Here is a 19778-nt window from a genome sequence, read left to right on the forward strand (position 1 = left end):
CCCTGGATTCGTTACTTGGCCTCCCAGCTGTGGACGAGCCATCCCGTGGAGAGAGGAGCCTGGCTCTGCCAGATCTCTCTCTGTACTGGCTTGACCAGGCCCTCTTAAAGAGAGGGCTGCTCAGAGCAGTAGCAGTGGCATCATCACGGGCTCCTGTGCTGGCGGTGTGAACTGGACAAGGCCTCCACCTTGCTGCCTGCTGGCAAGCGATCGGTCCCTACTGCTAGAAATGTCTCCAGTAACCTCCCTGGGAGATGACCCCGTTCAGCCTGAGGTTTGCTCTGCCTAGTCAAAGGGAGATTCGTCAAAAGAAATGTGCTGCAAGGACATAAGGAGGATCCCACTGGGCCCAGGTCTGGTCCCTTGAGCCACTTGGAACACCTCCTTCCCTCAGCTACTTGCAGACTCTTAACGTTCTGTTTGGGTTTCTTTTAAAACATATCCCTTCTCATTTGCCCTTCACTTTAGTCCTGCTGCCGCTCTGGGCCAGAAATCATGGCCCCCGGAGGTGGGGCATTTTACAGCACTTTGAGCCTTTGTTGTTACTTATGTCTTGCTTCAGTTCGGGACCCAACCAGTGGCGAGACCAGCTCCGGCCTTCCCAACTGCTTCATCTCTTCGCCCTGCAACGCAACTGCAAAGCTCCCATCTACAAGCCGGACCGGGTCATATTCAAGGAGCAGGAGTACATCCTCTCTGAGTTTGGTAAAAGAGTCATCTCACATCCATCAACAATGTTTTCCCTCCTCCTTCCAATTATTGCGCTGACAGGACATGAATCAGTTCAGCGAAACTGACCAGTAAAAATGAGCAGTCTGGCTGTTTTACTCTGACAGCTTCAGATCGTGCTGTCTCTGATCTGAAAACCCACATGAGCAGCCCAAAGGAACCACTGGTGTCATAGAGTTTGTATGACTCAGCTCCTAGAACTGCTGTCCAGCTCAGGGCTCGGGTGTGCTAGGCGCTGTACGTACACAGAAGAACAGTCCCAGCTCTCAAGAGCTCACAGGCTAAATAGATTAGGCAGCCCAAAAGTGGGAGCAAGGAAAAACAGAGAGGTAGAACAGAGAGTTTAAGTGACACTCCAAAGGTGCTGCAGTGACACTGTGATACATCCAGAAATTGACCCAAGAACTTTGGTTCAATGCGTTAGCCACAAGGCCAGCTTTCCATCCAATTAATTCCTTTGTAACTGTAACAAACCAGCCGGGACCTTCACCTGCACAAATGTAGTTCTCCAGCAATTCAGGAACAAGAATCTGCCCTAACTCGCGGGTTGCAGCTGCCAGGCTTGCTAGGCATAGCCACTAGAGGGCGACAATATCACATATGCCAGGTGCTGCAGCCCCTTTCTCCTGCTGTTACCATAACGCATCTTGAAAGGCAATAGCGTTGTAGCTACAAAAGCCAGGTGGTAATCTCTGATTTCAAGGGCCATCCGCTGTGGTTTACAGGAGCCATATTTCTGTGAGTGGTTGGAATCAATCAGGATTCACCGTTTTGCCAGGAGGCTGAAATGCCCCTCCTAGGGGCTCAAAATGGTGCCTTTCTGCCCAGCGGAAGAGGCGAAACCACACCCTGCAAACATGCAGGCATGCAGAAAGGTGTCAGGCTCTTTATAAACTCTGCCCAGTGCAACGGGCTGCACGATCACCCTGCTGCTTGCAGAGGGGGGTAGTAGTTCCAAGTGGCCCAGTGGCAGGCGATACGTAGTAGAGATATGAATGAGTCTCAATTGCTGCACAGAACTCTCTAGGAAGGAGCTAAGAAACAGCCACTTCTTCATGGGCTCTCCTTCTGCGTCAGGCTTTTGCCAAGTGCTGGAGAGGTGTTAAGTTGAGTGGGGCTTTTCTCTCCCTGCCCCCGCCTGTCTTTCACCTTGCTTTCTTTTAATGGCAATCACTTCAAAACCAGAACAAAGCGTGGGCTTTGACCTCAACGAGATCTGGAAACCAGCTGTGTGCGCAGAGCAGTGTCAGATGTGAACCTGGCGGGGCATAAAGTGAAGCCATTAAATATGAGAGCAAGGGTTTTACAAGGCCGGTGCCCAGACCGTTATTTCATAACCCCCACCTTGTCGGTTTCAGAGAGGTTTTTATTTCTGAGCCTCACACACACCCAGGCCAGGTTTCCAGAGCTCAGGAAAAATCCCATGTGTGTGAAGCTGAACCACTTGAAGGCATTGCCAAGAAAGAAGCTGGGCTATATCACCTGCAAGCAGTAGAGATGTAATAATATTGATGTACCGCATTTTGTTTCAAAGGCCCTCAGGGTGCTTTGAATCGACTCACAGCTCTGCTGAAATGCAGCCACCTCTGGAGCAGAGCAGTCCACCAAATCGGTGCATAGATATGTGGAGAGGGCAAGTTTTGGCTTAGGACAATTGCGTCCACTCCCTTTCCTTCCATAAAATGGTGTGGGATCTTTAATGTCTGCAAACAATTCACCTTTTCCCAAGGCTAAGGAGGGAGAAGGGAGCAGCAACTAAAATGTCATTCAGGAGCTAGGATGCTTCTGGCATTCATCGCATGTGTGTACATGTGCATGTGGATTAGCCCACGGGGAGCAGCTGGGCAGAGACAAAAGTCCGGTGCCAAAAATCCAGCTGCGAATGGGTGTTTGTTTGCAGTCACCAGGGGCCTGATTTGCCTGTCTAAGAGTTAGGATGTTAACCTGGGACTTCAGAGGCCTGGGTTTGATTCCTTGCTCTTACACAGACTCCCTGTGTGATGTCACTTAGCCTCCCATGCCTCAGTTTCCCCATCTGTACAATGTACACAGGAGCCCCACCCTGACTCCCAGGGAGGGGGTGAGGATAAGACAGCAAAGTGTGTGAAATGCTGTGCGATCTACTGATGAAAAGCACTATGGAGGAGCCGAGGTGAACAGAATTGTTCCTTACGCTGATGCCAGGAGAGAAGGTCCTGGCCCAGCTGCAAGCAGCGATTCCGTTGGTGTCAGCACTGCCCTCGGTACTTTGGAAAGATGGGCTAAACAGGCCTGGTTTGAATAGTATTGAGCAAACTGTTACAAAAAGATATCCAGGATTCTGATCAAACTCCCCCGAGAGGTCCCATTCACCTCCCCACCCTAACCCAGCAAGGGAGCACTGGCGGTGCAGCTTGTGGGTCAGATCTGGGCCATGGGAGCACACAGAGGGCTGTGGTTTTCAGAGTGGAGTATTCTTTGCTAGCATGCCCCTGTCTGTCCTCTTCTCCAGCCAGCTCCCTCCTGGCCTGATCCGCAAGCTACTCGCGCATGAGCCCCGGCAGAGCGACCCTGGGGTCAGCCGCAGTGTGAGATCAGGATCAGGCCCCAGGCGCATAGGGTCCAAGGAGGTGTTCAGTTCCCTCACTCACTCTCTCTCTCCCTCTGTGGCAGAGGATGGCAAGCCCCTCAACCCCCACCTGGGCGCGCCGGAGGAGCGGCTTGCCCTGTACGTGCTGCGGAAGCAGGGGCTGGTGCCTGAACACGTGGAGACAAGGTCCCTCTACAGCCCGCTTCAGCCTGAAATTGAGCAGGTAGGAGCCACAGAGTCTGCCAGTGGCCAAGCCTGAAAGAGCCTCCCTGCTGGTCTAGTCACAGCCAGCTCAGAAGGGCCCCTTGGCAAAGGACCTTTCATGTGTTCCCGCTGGACTACCAAGGATCAGGCGTCTGATGACACCGGCAGTGCTTTTCCACACCATGACTGGCTGCATCTTGTACGTGTATCCACCGGGGGAACGAGACTTCTTCCCCCACGTGCCAAACAACAAGCAAGGGGGGCCTGATGCCACAGAGCCTCTCTTCACCCATTGAATGGGTGGACTCGCCCACTGTGTCATGATGGGCGCTGCGGTAGCATGGAACAGGAAGGGATGCCAACCACCCCCTAGGGACAGAATACCGTCTGCCCGTCACAGATGGGAAATCATAGCCGGGGAGGGGTTTAAAAGAGTTTCCCAGGACACAGAGGCCCTGCCAGGTTTAGGACACAGCATTTTCTGACCAGGCTCTCTCTCCAGCCTCTTTATTCCCCCCGGCAGGATGGTGGGTCACGCTGCATAAAATAGGAGCTGAATCTTATTGAGTGACATACCCGTAATGTGTTCCGTGATGTTACAGCAGCATTTAGAGACACCTGCCAAGATCAGGACCCTTCACGCTAGGTGCTGTACAAACACGTCATGATGGACACGTTCTATCCCAGCAGGCTCGCCTCCAAAACAGCTAAGGATTGCTAGAGACACAGAGATGTGGGGACTCTGCTGAGGTCCCACCACAAGTTAGTGGCTGAACCAGGGTTAGAATCCAGGACTTGGTGCAGTGGGATCATTGTAGATACAGCGGTGGGTGACATGAACATTGGCCTGCATGATTCACAGTCCTGCTAACCACCATTCTGCTCACTCCTTTTTAAACCTTCCACGGTCCTTGCCGGTGCTTTGTGCTTTTGGCCAGAACTCTTCCGAGGGAAGCCATTGTTCTTGTCTCCCCTGGTGAGCAGACCCAGAAATCTGGTGAAGACCCCTGCGCTTAGGCGGTTGGATAAGTCCTGAAGTATCCACCAAATTTGGTTTGTCCATTGCCACATCCCTGTGGACTTAGCGTGGGCCAAATACTGAGACATGCTGGTGCCAGAGCTTCCACGGAAGTCAAGTGAGCAACAAGCATGTGCGGCAGTGCTCAGGATTTGTCCGGAGGGTCACTAAGGCTACGTCTACATGTGCACGCTACATCGAAATAGCTTATTTCGATGTAGCGACATTGAAATAGTCTATTTCGATGAATAACGTCTACACGTCCTCTGGGGCTGGCAACGTCGACATTCAACTTCGACGTTGGGCAGCACCACATCGAAATAGGCCCTGCAAGGGAACGTCTACACGCCAAAGTAGCACACATCGAAATAAGGGTGCCAGGCACAGCTGCAGACAGGGTCAGAGGGCGGACTCAACAGCAAGCCGCTCCCTTAAAGGGCCCCTCCCAGACACAGTTGCACTAAACAACACAAGATCCACAGAGCCGACAACTGGTTGCAGATCCTGTGCATGCAGCATGGATCCCCAGCTGCCGCAGCAGCAGCCAGAAGCCCTGGGCTAAGGGCTGCTGCACACGATGACCATAGAGCCCCGCAGGGGCTGGAGAGAGAGTGTCTCTCAGCCCCTCAGCTGATGGCCGCCATGGCGGACCCCACTATTTCGATGTTGCGGGACACAGATCGTCTACACGTGCCCTACTTCGACGTTCAACTTCGAAGTAGGGAGCTATTCCCATCCCCTCATGGGGTTAGCGACTTCGACGTCTCGCCACCTAACTTCGATTTCAACTTCGAAATAGCGCCCAACACGTGTAGCCGTAACGGGCGCTATTTCGAAGTTAGTGCCGCTACTTCGAAGTAGCGTGCACGTGTAGACGCGGCCTAAGAGAGTTCACTCTGGCTCTTCACAGCAGTTGTGAAGGAACTGGGCCAAGGAAGTCCACAGGGCAAGTTGGCTGGCATTAGAATCATAGAACACTAGACTGGGGAGGGACCTCAAGACCTACCCTCATGGCAGGACCAAGCACCATCTAGCTCATCCCTGTGAGATATTTATCCAACTTGCTCTTAAATAGCTTCAGTGATGGAGATTCTACAGCCATACCAGTTCCCAAAAGGAAGGCCCTGGCCCACTGTTTTAAAGCTAGGAGATAGAGGCTGCGTCTACACTAGCACACTGCGTCGAAGTAGCCTATTTCGAAGTAAGCATATTGAAATAGGCTACTTCGATGCGTATCGTCTACACGTCCTCCAGGGCTGGTGCCATCGACGTTCAGTGTCGAAGTAGCGATGTAGAACAGCGAGAGGAGCCGCCCTGGAAGGAAATGTGGAGCGTCCACACACACAAGCGCTCCCTGTCGAAATAAGGGGCCAGCAAAGCCCCAAGCCGCTCCCTTAAAGGGCCTCTCCCAGACACACTTGCCCTGCACAGCCCGAAGTTCACAGAGCCGACAACTGGTTGCAGACCCCGTGCACGCAGCATGGATCCTCAGCTGCAGCAGCAGCAGCCAGAAGCCCTGGGCTAAGGGCTGCTGCATGTGGTGACCATAGAGCCCCGCAGGGGCTGGACAGAATGTCTCTCAGCCCCTCAGCTGATGGCTGCCATGGAGGACCCCGCTATTTCCAAGTAGTGGGACGTGGATCAGCTGCACACACCCTACTTTGACGTTCAGCGTCGAAGTAGGGCACTATTCCCATCTTCGGCTAGGAATAGCAATTTCGATGTCTCGCCGCCTAAAGTCGATTTCAATGTCAAAATAGCGCACGGCGCGTGTAGACGCAACACATGCTATTTCGACGTTGTGCTGGCTACTTCAAAGTAGCCGGCTAGTGTAGACACACCCAGAATGTGTGCGCGGCTCCATTTCCAGTAAGTGCTATGCCGGGCTTTTAAAGGACACATCTCCACTAGAAGTGGTACGTTGGCCCAGTGGCCCCACAGTGGAGCATTTGGTACAGGAGCTCTATGCCGATGGGGGAGCGCTCCCACGTCGGCGTAATTACTCCATCGCCACGAGAGGTGGATGGTCTGTCTGAGAGCACCTGCTGCTGATGTCGCAAGGGTGTGGAAGGCAGGGGGTGATTGTAACTTGCGTTTCTTCTGGGTAGAGAATGATGTAACTTTGATCCACTTCCGTGGGTGTGTAGAACTGTCCGAAGTTCTCAGCTGTTTCCTGTTGCAAGAAGACTTCTCCTGACAAAAAAAAAAAAAAATTAAAAGCGGGATGGGCCAATTTTCAAAGCCAATCAGTGTTATACCCTTGACACGGCACTGTAAGGTAGTGGTTTGCAACTAGAGTGCTGCAAAACTATCCAAGTGTACTGTGAAATCTCATCAATTTCCCCTTGCTGTGGCTCTTTGCAGAGCCACCATGAGGGGACATGGTTAACCCGCAGGACCCCATTCACACCAGGAGGCAGCTGAAATGCTGCTTTCCAGCCTGAAGGGGCTTGTGGGGACCCTGCCCTCCACTCCCTGCTGTGGCAAAGGTGCAGCGGAGGGAGGGAGCTGGGGGAAAGCCTGCTTTCAGTTACTCGTTTATTCAACATGCCTACCACGGGGCTGAGCTGCTTTTGAAAATGCGCCTGTGCCCCCTGGCGAAGACGGTGTGATCTGTGATGGGTCTGAAACATTAATGCATTTGACCCTTGTTTACTTTGTTGTGTGCATGGCTAAGTTGCAGACCTCTCTAGGAAGACTGTGACCATAGTAAACTTAACCAAATGTGACATTTATGAGCCATTGATTCAGCTGAGAAAAGTGGGTGTGCCATGGAATTGTTTGTCTCAATGAAGCGTGCCCTGTTGCAGAAAAAGGTTGGGAACATCTGCTGGATGAATATCTTTATCACCACCCATTGGCACTTAACGGTTAAGGCGGCTGCCTTCAAAGGAAAACAAACTTCTGTCCAGTTTTCAGTTCTCTGCAACATGGGAATATGATTTTGGAAATGCAACTGGAAAATGGACTCAGATCTCTCCAGATCCTTCCACGCATTCCCAACAGCATCAAAAAACCACATGCCAGATCCCCAGCTTTGGTCAGCTGAGACAGTGCTGTTGAATCAATAAAGCTGCGAAACCTTGTGGCGCCAGCTGAGCACATGGCCTGGTGTAGGTAGACTCAGTTGTAGAGTTAAGCCTGGAACACGCCGTTAGATCATCTCATTTGACGTCCTGTGTATCTTAAACTTTTATGTTTCACCAAGGCACTCCTGTGCAGGGCACAGTAATATGGGTTTGGCTAAAGAGTAGCTTCCCTAAATGCAACCAGTCTTGAACTGAAGACATCAAGAGTTGGAGGCTCCATCATTTCCCTTGGCAGGTTGTTCCAACGGTCCATCCCCCTCACTTCAAAAGGGGGCCCCAGAATGCAATGGCTGGAAGCAAAGCCAGACAGCTCTTGTTCTGCCTTTCTCCATTCAATTAAAGAGCCATTTCATACCCCGTACATGTTCCCCGGGAGGGTACTTTGCTTCAGCTCCCAGATCTGTTTGCAGAAATAACCCGTGGGCTCCCTGCCATCATCGGAAATAAATCACCTCCTGACTTTGAGCTCTTTAATTGTTTCTGGTCGATATTTCCATGAACGCATCGAGCAAGGAGGGTGAAGTTAACCCAGCGCCTGGACCTCACAGCTGTTTGTTCCATTACAGGGAAAGCTACAGATGTGGGTGGACTTGTTTCCGAAGTCACTGGGTCCGCCTGGCCCTCCGTTCAACATCCAGCCGCGCCGAGCAAAGAGGTGACTCGAGTCTCCTGTCTTCCTGGCCCCTGCGCTCTCTGTCTGAGACGCTGATGGAACTGACCACATGATCTGGTCACTTACACAAAGGGATACTGACTGGCTCCTTGCATGCTGAGCTGGGGCGGTAGTTAGGCCCATGTCAGAGAACATGTGAGTGTGTGGAGCATTCTGCCTGCCCTAACTACACAAAGCAATATGCTTCCACGCCCACATTCTTCTGGGTGACTTTCCCCCCAGGATGATCTCTCACATGAGCAAAAGCGACAGGAGCTGACCCTTTGAGCCTGAGCTGTTCTGCAAAGAGGCTGCTTTTAAATATAGCCCAGGCTTCCTGGCATTTTAGACTATGGTTCTCATTCTGTTCTGACGCCTCCGGGATATGTGTATGTTTCAGGTTCTTCTTGCGCTGCATTATCTGGAACACGAAAGACGTGATCCTGGATGACCTCAGCATCACAGGAGAGAAGATGAGTGACATCTACGTGAAGGGGTAGGCAGCCCTGCTACCTCAGGCTGTGTTAGGGACGTGCAGGCCTGCCGGCATAGGAGGAACAAAAAGGCAGTTGCCCTGGGTCCCGGCATTTCAAAGGGGCCTGGAGAGCTGCTTGACACCATGACAGCTCTGTGTCCTGCTCTGTGCTGCTCTGAGGGAGCATGGTGGGGGTCTGAGCTGACAGCCCTAAGCCCTGCCCCTTCTACCCTCAGCCATGGCCTTCTGGAGGTGGGGGGCTGCCCCCTCTCCCCTCTTGCCTCCAGACCCAAGGTGACTGTCAGCCCCTGCTGGGGACATGTCAGTGTACTACAGACGAGCAAGGAAGCAGTTAATCATTGTGACATTTATATGGTTAATCCCTGGCTGAGATAAATGGGGCCAGTTCACACCTCAGCCAGTCATTGTTCCAGGCTCTTTGCAAACACCAGTGCATTAGCTACCGTCAGGTCACATGTCTGCGGTTTCCTTTGAAAGCATAACAGCTGAGAGTTTGAAGGACAAGATAGCAGCTTGGGAGAGGTGCTCTTAGGTTATCCTGCTGGTTGCCAGCCCAACTGAAGCCTCATTCATAGCATGGATTGTGCATGTGTTGTATACAAAACTAGCCTTGTGTACATAGCTGCCTTTCTGAAATTCCTTTTCCTGGACAAAAATGTGGCTGCCAGCCGTAACTCTGCTGGCACGTTTTCCCTTCTGTGTCTGACTCCATTTATGTTTTATCTTGTGTAAAATAGCGCAATCGCGGCCAAGGGAGTTACTTATTTTGTACGTTCTTGGTTTTATGAACAGGAAGAGGGAGGACTTTGAAACAGACTGTAAATCCCGTTTTTACAAGCCCAATTTTCCTCCTGTAAATCCAAAATGCGCACAGCTTACCTGGTATTCACATCACGTTTGTTGTCGTCAGTTCCAGCCAAGAGGTTCCAGACGCTCCCTTGCTCAGGATTAGAAGAGCAGGACAGGCTGGTACTGGGGAAGTGGAGATCTCTAAAGCTTGATCGCCTTCCTCCCCACCTGGTTTTTATCATTTCCAACAAACATAGAGATGTCCCATTATTGTAAACAAACTTAAAGTTATGCTCAACCATCATTTGCCTGGTCTTCCCAAGCTGGGGTAATCAGCGATTTGTATTAAATAGATGTATAATTGTGTATTAAAATTTCCTGCAGAAAGTTCTGTTGAAATTACTGGCCCAAATCGCCAAAGCTATAGTAAGGTTCTCCTGTGTAGATAGCTTCCTGCTCCTTTAGGACTTTGAAGGCCAAGGACGTTATTTGGAAACCAATATGCCAAAGATTGTTTATATTGCCTTTATATTGGCACCCACCAGTTTTGACAAAGTTGCTGAAAGAGCTTTAGTTTTCATTTCATTGCACAGCGCCTTTGTATTTTGCAGCTGGCTAATTGGCCATGAAGAGAACAAACAGAGGACCGATGTGCATTACCGGTCTCTGGGAGGCGAAGGAAATTTCAACTGGAGATTTGTCTTCCCCTTAGACTACCTTCCGGCCGAGCAAATGTGTCACATTGCTAAAAAGGTGAGTCTCCCTTGTGGACATCTCTTACATTTGTCTGGGTGCGTCTACACTTGCATTCCTCTTTCGAAAGAGGTATGCAGCTAAGGTAAATTGAAAATGCAAATGAGGTGTAATTTGCATATTTGGCACCTCATTTGCAAGTTCTAATTTCGAAAGAAGAAAGCCTGTGTAGATGCTGCTCTTTTGAAAGTAAACCCATCTTCGAAAGAATCCTTCTTCCCTTTATTTAATGGCAAGACGGATTCTTTCGAAGATGGGGGTTACTTTCGAAAGGGCAGCATCTACACTGGCTTTCTTCTTTTGACAGAAGCGCTTTCAAAATTAGAATATGCAAATGAGGTGCCATATATGCAAATTTATACCTCATTTTCATTTTTTATTTACCTCATTTGCATACATCTGTTGAAAGAGGAATGCAAGTGCAGACACACCCCTTTTTGTATAGTCCCTCAGGAACTGCCTAGACTTCTTGTTCCAGACAAGGTGGTTGAGATAATATCTTTTATTGGACCAACATTTGTTGATGAGAAGCTCAGAACTGGGTCCAGTAAAAGAGATTACCTCATCCACATCTTGTCTTTCTCACATCCTGAAGCCAACACAGCGATCGTGCTGCGAACAACGTGCTTGTTTGAAGAGACACAGCGTACAATGCATGTAAGTCACACAAGGATATAATACCACTGATCTGTTTGTAACCCCAGGGCACCAAGACCTCTGACCAGGGAGAGTGAACTCTGGTCTCCAGCCTCAGCTGAGAAGCCCTTGGCTTTTAGCTCGTTTGGAACAGGCACGTGACTTTAGCCCCTAAATCTGCAAGTTCCCTCCCACCTGCCAACAACCAGCATCTGTCGGCTTCACGTGTTTTTATGTGGGAAAGATGGGGGTGGTGGGTGGATTTGTGAGGTTTTAGAGATCTAGAAAGCATACATCTTCCTTTCTGTGAAAAGTACTTAGAGTCGCCATCAAAAGTGACACTTCTTCCCTTAAAGATAGAGTCAAATAATAAGGGATTCAGGGAAGTGAACTTGTGAGAAGCATTAACTTCACCACCACTGGGAGTGACATAAGGACCATTAGAGATACCAGCAGCTGTCTCTGCAGCTTGAAGTAAAGAACAACCCTCTCAAGCTGGAAGCCATAATAGACTCCCTGCTTCTGTGGCTCTGGCACATGGCCTCTAATTAAAGGGTAATTAACGTGGAACCGCTGACCAAGGGTTGTGGTGGATTCTCTGTCCCTGGGAATTTAAAATATGTTGTAAGAATTCTGTCCTAGTTCAAACTAATTCGGGGAAGTCCTGTGCAGGAAGTCAGGGGACTCAGTAGTGCCTTTTGACCTTCGAATCCATGAACCAGTGAATTGTACAACAGGAGTGTTGGAGGGACTGACTTGGGAAAAAGGATTCTGGATGTATAAAGCAGTAAAGTGCTAGTGAAAGATGGCCACGAGGGGGAACTCACAGACCTTCACAGGGCACTCAGCTTGCCTTGTGTGTGCCCAGCTGCGGCAGTGAGTCCAGAGGGGACGACATTGGCATCACATGTCCCAAACTGGGGTACAAGGTACGAGCATAGTCTTCAGCACTGTGCTGCGGATCGCGGGACAAATAGTCAGTGATCTTCATAGCTTGGGGTAGGCAAAATCTAAGCCTCCAGGTTTTGGAAGGTGATTGGAGTGAGGCAAGCACAGGAGAAGTCAAAGGTATGTGAGTGGGTAGAGCTAGACATCATGGGATGACCTTAAGGAAAATGTAGGCAGAATATCCCAGAATGCTTTGGGGGCAGTGGTGAGATCTAGTCTACTCCTACCTAGTTCTCCACAGGAGTTCGGGATTTTGAAAGCAGGTTCCATCTCTCGCTGCAGGATTTGGCTGGCTTTGGAGCAGTGTTTCTCGAACTGTGGGTTGGGCTCCAAAGTGGGTCCCAAGCCTGTTTTAATGGGGGTCACCAGGGCTGGTGTTAGACTTGCTGGAGCTTAGGGCTGAACCCTGTGCCCCACTGCCAGCACCAAAGCCTGAGTCCCACTTCCCATGGACAAAACCTGAGGGCATGTTACAGGCTCCCCCAGCTGGGCTGAAGTCCCCAAGCTATGGCCTCCTGCACCTGGGGCAGTGTCATTCACACGGGATCAGGCTTTTGGTCCCCACTTCTACAGTCATGTAGCAACTTTTGTTGTCAGAGAGGGGTTGCAGTGCAGTGAAGTTTAAGGACTCCTGCTTGGGACTTTCATTGCAAACTCCAAATCTGAATGAATCCCCCTTCTCCAGGAGTTCTGGTCTCCATCATGGTGCCCTGCCCACCAGAACTTGGTCTCTTTGTGCATTCAACGATTGGGCTCTCTGCCCAAGAAAGCTTATCGGGGTGTAGCCACCTGCCTGGAGGTGAGCGAGATTAAGGGCCATTCTCTTGCAGCAAGGGAGCTTCCTGGAGTTAGAAGGCTTGGAGCCAGGACTTCGGTATGACAGACTTCTTAGTTCCAGTACCAACCCCTCCTGCCCCCTCAAGCTATCCAGCGCCCCCCCCCCCCCCGGTGGGTGCCCAGTTTCCATGCAAATCACTGGATAGTTAGGCTGATAGACAAAGCCATAGCTCAACCCATTTCACGCTTCATGTTAAACAATTCAGAGGTACAGCGTGTAGCATGTTCTATTATCCCCCTTTGAAAAAGCAAAGCCCCTCCCATAAACTCTTTTAGAAAATACATCCCACTGTGCCGATATTGATTCTCCCCTGACCACATGTCTGCCAACACTGTATCAGAAAATAAACAGCTTGTAAAAATGCTCTGTAAAGGCAAAAATAACGAAGGGAAAGCCGTGCTTTGTGTTTGCAGGACACATTCCATTCTTGCAATTTTTGATCTCGCCATGTGCTGTTTGAACTCCAGGTTCATTACTGCTGCTGTAAAAAGCCCATGCGCTGATCTTTAAACGCAGCCATGGAAAGTGGAATTTAAATCAAACGATCAGACAGCACATTCTCAGCAGCTAAAAGCCACCTGCACCCAGACGTTCTGGAGGTGGTGCTGGAGCTGAGAGTGCTGCAGAGCTGGGTGCCCCACTGGCTTTTCACTCCTTGTTTTTTCCCCAGGGCCACGTCCTTTGCTAATTAGTCTACAAAAATGCCTAATCTGCCCAGTCAGAGATAAGTAGCAGAGACATTTTAGTCTGTATCTGCAGAAACAACAAGAAGTCCTGTAGAGTAACAGATTTATTGGACACATGGACAAAACCCAAGGGACACACGCATCTGATGAAGCGGGTCTTTGCCCACGAAAGCTTACGCTCCAAAAAATCTGTTAGTCTATAAGGTGCCACAGGATTTCTTGTTATTTCAGTATGCCCATGTCTACACTAGCCCCAAACTTCAAAATGGCCATGCAAATGGCCATTTCGAAGTTTACTAATGAAGCGCTGAAATGCATATTCAGCGCTTCATTAGCATGCGGGCAGCCGCAGCACTTCGAAATTGACGTGCCTCGCCGCCGCGCGTTTCGTCCCGACGGGGCTCCTTTTCGAAAGGACCCCGCCTACGTCGAAGTCCCCTTATTCCCATCAGCTCATGGGAATAAGGGGACTTCGAAGTAGGCGGGGTCCTTTTGAAAAGGAGTCCCGTCGGGACGAGCCGCGCGGCGGCGAGGCGTATCAATTTCGAAGTGCTGCGGCTGCCCGCATGCTAATGAAGCGCTGAATATGCATTTCAGTGCTTCATTAGTAAACTTCGAAATGGCCATTTGCGTGGCCGTTTCAAAGTTTGGGGCTAGTGTAGACGTAGCCTATGAGATCTATCTTGGAATGCAAAATTCAGATCAGATGGTAAATATTGCACTTAAACTTCAGGAAAAATCAGATTAAGAGGTTTACTTAAGGTGTCTTGACAGAATCTTTCAGCCTACTGTCAGGAATGTGGCCAGGGTGCCTATTGTCACCTCTCCTGTTTTTGATTGCAAAAGACTGGATTCTGAGCAGGACAACAGATGGCCATCAATGGGGCATTCAGTGGACACTTTTCAAACAGCTAGAGGACATTGATTTTGCTAACCATGTCACCCTCCTTTCATGCCAACATGAAAGCCTGGAAGAAAAGATCACAACACTAGACAAAACTGCCTCAGTGACTGGACTGTGCATTAACAAGGGAAAGACCAAAACAGTGAGGATCAACCAGTCCAACAACACCATGACCCTTGGGAGGGGATGATCTGGAAGATGTGGAGCAGTTCACCTACTTGGGGAATATTATGGGCAGAGATGGAGGAACAGTTAAGGCTATCAGTGCCAGGATAGGGAAAGCAATAGGTGCATTCAAGACTCTTTGCCTCATATGGAGTTCACAAATAATAGCTCCTAAGACGAAACTGCAGATCGTCAACACAAATGTGAAGAGTGTGCTCTTGTATGTATGCGAGACCTGGTGCACTAAAACATCTTCAAATCACAAGCTACAGACATTCAAAAACAGATGCCTGAAGTGCATCCTTTACATCCAATGGCAAGACTTGGCCACAAATGAGGAGCTTTGGGACAGAGCAGGACAAGAACCACTTGATGTTTAAATCAAGAGAAGAAAGTGGGGATGGCTGGGCCACACTGTCAGAAAACCATCATCCAGCACAGTCTGTCAAGCTGTCACATGGAACCCGCAAGGAAAACATAAAAGAGGAAGATCTTGGACAATATGGAGAAGATCTACTGAGACTGAACGACGACAGCTGGGGCACTCCTGGGATCACTTAGAAGTTTTGTCCCGAGATTGAGTGAAGTGGAGGAGACTTGTAGGAGACCTATGCTCCACCCAGAATACAAGGGTGTAAGTCAGGTTTAAGGTTTATCTCTGCTTGTGATAGTGTCATTAATCATCAAAGGCAGAGATGGTTAAACATCCATTGAGTCATCTTCCTCATTCCTCCTCCAGCTCAGAATTCAACTCCTACGGACTTTCCTCCGGGGCTTTGGCTAGTTTGATGCCACGCTTTCCTTGGGAGATGATGCCACAGACTAGTAGATCTCACCCTAGAAAGTGTCTCCTTAAACTTACTGTGACTGTTCTTTGTCTGCTTCCCCTTCATGTTGTGTGATTCTTCTACAGCTGTATGGTCTGAAGGCCCCAGGTAAAATCCTAGTCCCATTGGGCTGTATAAACATGTAGGGAGACGCTGTCCCTATTTCAATCTTATTTAATACAAGATACAGGAAATGGGTAGAGCGTGGGTAACAGTGCTAAGAATATGTGGCTACTCAGCATAGCCATGCGTGTAATGTATGATTTCAGACATTTTAATGTTGGATGTGTGTATGGGTGGAAATTAACAAGGCCTCGACTTAGCAAAGTGCACTACCATGCTTAAGTCCTCATTGAATTCCTCTTCTTGAGCGCTTTGCTGAGTCAGGGTCCAGACCTAGCAGCCATCTGGACTGGTTCGCTATGTAGCTGGTAACAGTCGGCAGTTTCTTGTAGGCATGGTAGTAGTGGGTCTGAGGATAGATCTCAAGAAGAAGGTAGCAGCTCTAGGGGCAAGTAGAAGAAATGGCCAAAAGGGAGACGTCTGAAGGCTTGGCTTTGTTCCGTTACTCTCAGCTACACCCATGTCCAGCAGAGGATGAATTCCTCTCCCTCCCTGGCGTGTAAACACGCCCAATCCCAACCCTACCCTTCTTCCTTGTGAGTTACTTTCACCAAGTAATTCCTGTCCATTCCCTGCCATCTTTATCTTCCTGGTCATGACAGCCCAGTAGTGTGGGCCAAGATCTCTTCTGCAGTAACTTGGCCATTGCATCCATGGAACTAAGCAGATGTGCTCCAACCTGGGGTCAAGCAGAAAAGCCAGAGAGTCTGTGAAGTCCATGATGGGAATGTCCTCTGCTCCTGGGACAGAAGTATAAAGTCTTAAGACAAATCAGTAGACAGACAGATCTGAATCAGTATTCTCAACACACATGCCCTAGAGTTTATCCTTTGAGTTAGGCACTTAGTTGCCCATTTCTTTTCTTCTTATGAAGAATAACCAGAACTACAATTACTGCTGCTATACCATAGCTTTCTCGCGGTATACTTCGCTTTCCACTTTGAAAGCTACCGAAGCTCATTGATCACACAAGGTGCTGAAAGTCATCTGTAGGATGTCAGTGAACCTCAACTAACACTGGATTCATGCATGGGGTTCCTGCAGGGTTGGCGACCCCCTTTTTAAAGCCTTTTCTTCTCATAATGTTTCCATAGGGGCTGTATAAATATTTTGCTTTCTTCTGGTGATTAGAGCTGGTTAGAAAATCTGGATGGATCCCTTTGATATGTAGTGGAGAAAAAGTTTTTATTTAAAATTTTTAGTGGAGAATTTTGATTTTTTTTTCAAAATTCAAATGGAAATATACATTCTGTTGAAATTTTCATTTCATTTTGGTGAAAAAAAGTGGGGAGGGAAGGAAAGGAACCGATTATAAGTGCAAAGATCTTTCCCTTTCCTCCTTTTTTCCCTTCTTTTCTAGTGAGGAAAAAAAGTCAGAAGAATGTAAAATGCAAGAAACAAAAATGAGCCAGGGAAATCCTCAAAACAAAATGCCTGTTGGTATTTGAAAGAGGAAATGAAATCTAAATCTAACATTTCCATTTGGAGGAAAAAAAAATATTTCAGTTGAAAAACTTCAACCAGATCTATTTCTGATGGATTTCAAGAATGATAAAAGAAACAAGCCTATGCAACAGTGGGGCAACATAGCATGAAGCAAGAAGGCAAAACAGATCAACTGGAACAGCTGGAAACGTAGGAGGACTACCATGTGCTATGCATTGCTGAAAGAGAGTGGAATGACAGAAGTGTCACAAACATTCTGGTACCTGGCTATAAATGATATAGAAAGCAGAGTCTGCAGAGACCAAAGAATTAGCCGTATGCCAAACACACATTAAACTGCAGCAAGGGAGGTTTAGGTTGGACATTAGGAAAAAGTTCCTAACTGTCAGGGTGGTCAAACAGTGGAATAAATTTTCTGGGGAGGTTGTGGAATCTCCATCGCTGGAGATATTTAAGAACAGGTTAGATAGACGTCTGTCAGGGATGGTTTAGACAGTACTTGGCCCTGCCACTGGGGCAGGGGGCTGGACTCGATGGCCTCTCAAGGTCCCTTCCAGTCCTAGTATTCTATGATTCTGGGATTCTATGATTGTATCCCAAAGGCTGCACAATACTCAGCTTCTGTGTAGAGAGCACCATGCGACAGAATCTGGAGAATGAAAATCCCAAGTCTATTACTATTATTGTAGTTTACTTTAGTTTACATTTACAGAGCGATGACAACTATAAACTTCCCCGAGCTCTCGGCACCATTGTGTTAGGCACAGCACAATCATACCATAATTACCGTCTCAGGGATAGCTGTGTTAGTCTGTAGCTTCCCATATAACAATCAGTCCTATGGCAACTTAGGTGCTAACACATTTATTTGGTCAGAGTTTTCGTGGGGAAGACCCACTTCTTCAGATGCTTGGAGTATACAGGGAGACACGTAGAATGCAGGGTTTAGATAACAGGGAGGAAGGAATTCTCTGTCATTGTCAGTAACTAAGTGGTTGTAACAAATGACTGGTAAACCCGCCCCCCCCGCCTTATTTTTCTGCTCTGTTCATCTGAAGAAGTGGGTCTTACCCAAAAGCGCCAGACCGCTTGTTAATTACAGTATGTTACTTGTAGGATTAAGGTAGAGAACTTAGAGTGTTAGACTTTTAAGAGGGTGTTACTACCAATCGCGAACATTAAAACTGATGTCCAGTCTCTCCCAAAAATCACGAGGTTGGCTTATACACCAAGAGAATTTTAAAATAAGAAATGCTGGGTTCTCTTCATCTGCCCTCTAGTTTTTGAGCCTGCAGGGGTCACATCCCCAAGCTTTTGTCTTGCTACCAGATGTCTAGAAACTGAATTTTGGTGAAAAGTGAAAACCGAGAGTCCCTTATAGTCACCGCACTCCAAGGGCTGGGGCTTGATGAAAACCACCCAGGGCTGCGAACCGCTGGATAGAATTGTGAGAGCTGGCAGCAGGAGAGAGCTCAAAGAGACAACATGGTCAAATAAACCAGCAATAATGGATGATTTCAGTTGGCTGCTTATTTTAAAGGGATGAAATGTCCTAATGGGACAAGGTTCAGAGAAGCTATTTCTCAACATCCTGCAGGATTGCTCCTTGGCACGGTTAGTTCTGCTTGTCACAAGAGAAGGGGCTCTAACCTCAGCTGCTACAGGACAAGCATCTGGAAAGCCAACCATCTATGAGATGATCACAGGCCCAGCAATAAGGTCCTCCTCTGGAGCAGCCAGCAGGAACAAATGCCAGCTGGGGGGGCCAAAGAAGATAGCTCCTTCCTCCAGGCCCAGGCTGAAATGAGCCAGACTTCCATCAGAGCTACAGATTGGAAACCAGCTGTCCAGGGTCCCATGGAAAGTGAAGGGCTTCTCTTGACGTTGCATTCCATAGAACATAAACAGCTCCGAAGAACTGCAGGCCTGTCAGCACTTTGCTAACCGTATGAACCTTCTGCCTCCTGCCCGTATTATTCACAACCATAAAACATTCCTATACTGCCCCTCGCCAAAGCATTGCAAAACACACCCCACAGTAATTCACCTCTATTTCCCCTCCCATGCTTGCAAAAGGTTGGGAAACAAACTGTAGCCAAAGGCTATAGAGTGCACCTTCCTAGCAAGGTTTAATTATAGAGGCGAATGTCTCGGTCTTTCGAAGTTGCCTTTAAACTTTGCTGTGCACCAGATTCCTCGCCTTTCCCCTTCATCCAATCCTTTCCCACAGCCTAGTTTCCAGCTTCGCTCTTCAGTGTCCCCTGCTTCACATGGCTCCTAGGAGGAACGTTCCGTTTCTGGCCAAACCACATTTACGGTGTTTTTCCACACGTGAGGCCAAGCCGTACTGATTGTGCAAACTCCGTGTGCTGTATCTGAATCCGCCAAGCGCCTGATCCTGTGTGAGTCACTCTGAGTCAGGCAGAGAGCCTTGCTGACAGCAGGCTTGATCGAGAAAGTAAAAGCTGCATTGTTGGGTGGTGAAGCTGCTTATTGCTGACTAAAGCCTAAGAGCCTTTTGTTCGGGCTTTGCTCAGTTCGGATTCAGGCAAGCCCTCGGTGTTTTTAATGGGAACAGGTGAAAGTTAAGGGCCAGATTCTGCTACTCTGGCTGACTGGCGCTAGCAACTGAGTACATGAGCAATCCCATTGGGCCAGATTCTTCTTCCCGTGCTCAATAGCATTCCACATTTGCTCTTGTTGTTCAACATCTTTATTAATGACCTGGACAAGGGGTTGGATTGCACTCTCAGCAAATATGCAGATGACACTAACCTAGGGGTGCAAGTAGGTATTCTGGAGGGTAGGAATAGGGTCCAGAGAGACCTAGGCAAATTGGAGGATTGGGACCAAAAATCTGAGTTCAACAAGAACAAAGGCAGGGTCCTGCACTTTGGATGGAGGAA

The 19778-nt window shown here is 48.8% G+C and overlaps 1 protein-coding gene across 7 annotated transcripts in view; it reads left to right on the top strand.

The window, feature by feature from the left end:
• Positions 1 to 19778, top strand: part of DYSF (dysferlin) — a 304879-nt gene that overhangs the window by 250562 nt on the left and 34539 nt on the right. For all 7 annotated transcript variants that reach the window (XM_074992197.1, XM_074992191.1, XM_074992196.1 and 4 more), the window contains 5 exons: positions 563 to 705; positions 3382 to 3521; positions 8176 to 8264; positions 8662 to 8757; positions 10158 to 10299. In XM_074992197.1, the coding sequence (XP_074848298.1) occupies positions 563 to 705; positions 3382 to 3521; positions 8176 to 8264; positions 8662 to 8757; positions 10158 to 10299 (610 nt within the window). The remainder of the gene's footprint in view (positions 1 to 562; positions 706 to 3381; positions 3522 to 8175; positions 8265 to 8661; positions 8758 to 10157; positions 10300 to 19778) is intronic.

Source organism: Carettochelys insculpta, chromosome 4, assembly GCF_033958435.1.
Source record: "Carettochelys insculpta isolate YL-2023 chromosome 4, ASM3395843v1, whole genome shotgun sequence".
Classification (NCBI taxonomy): Eukaryota; Metazoa; Chordata; order Testudines; family Carettochelyidae; genus Carettochelys; species Carettochelys insculpta.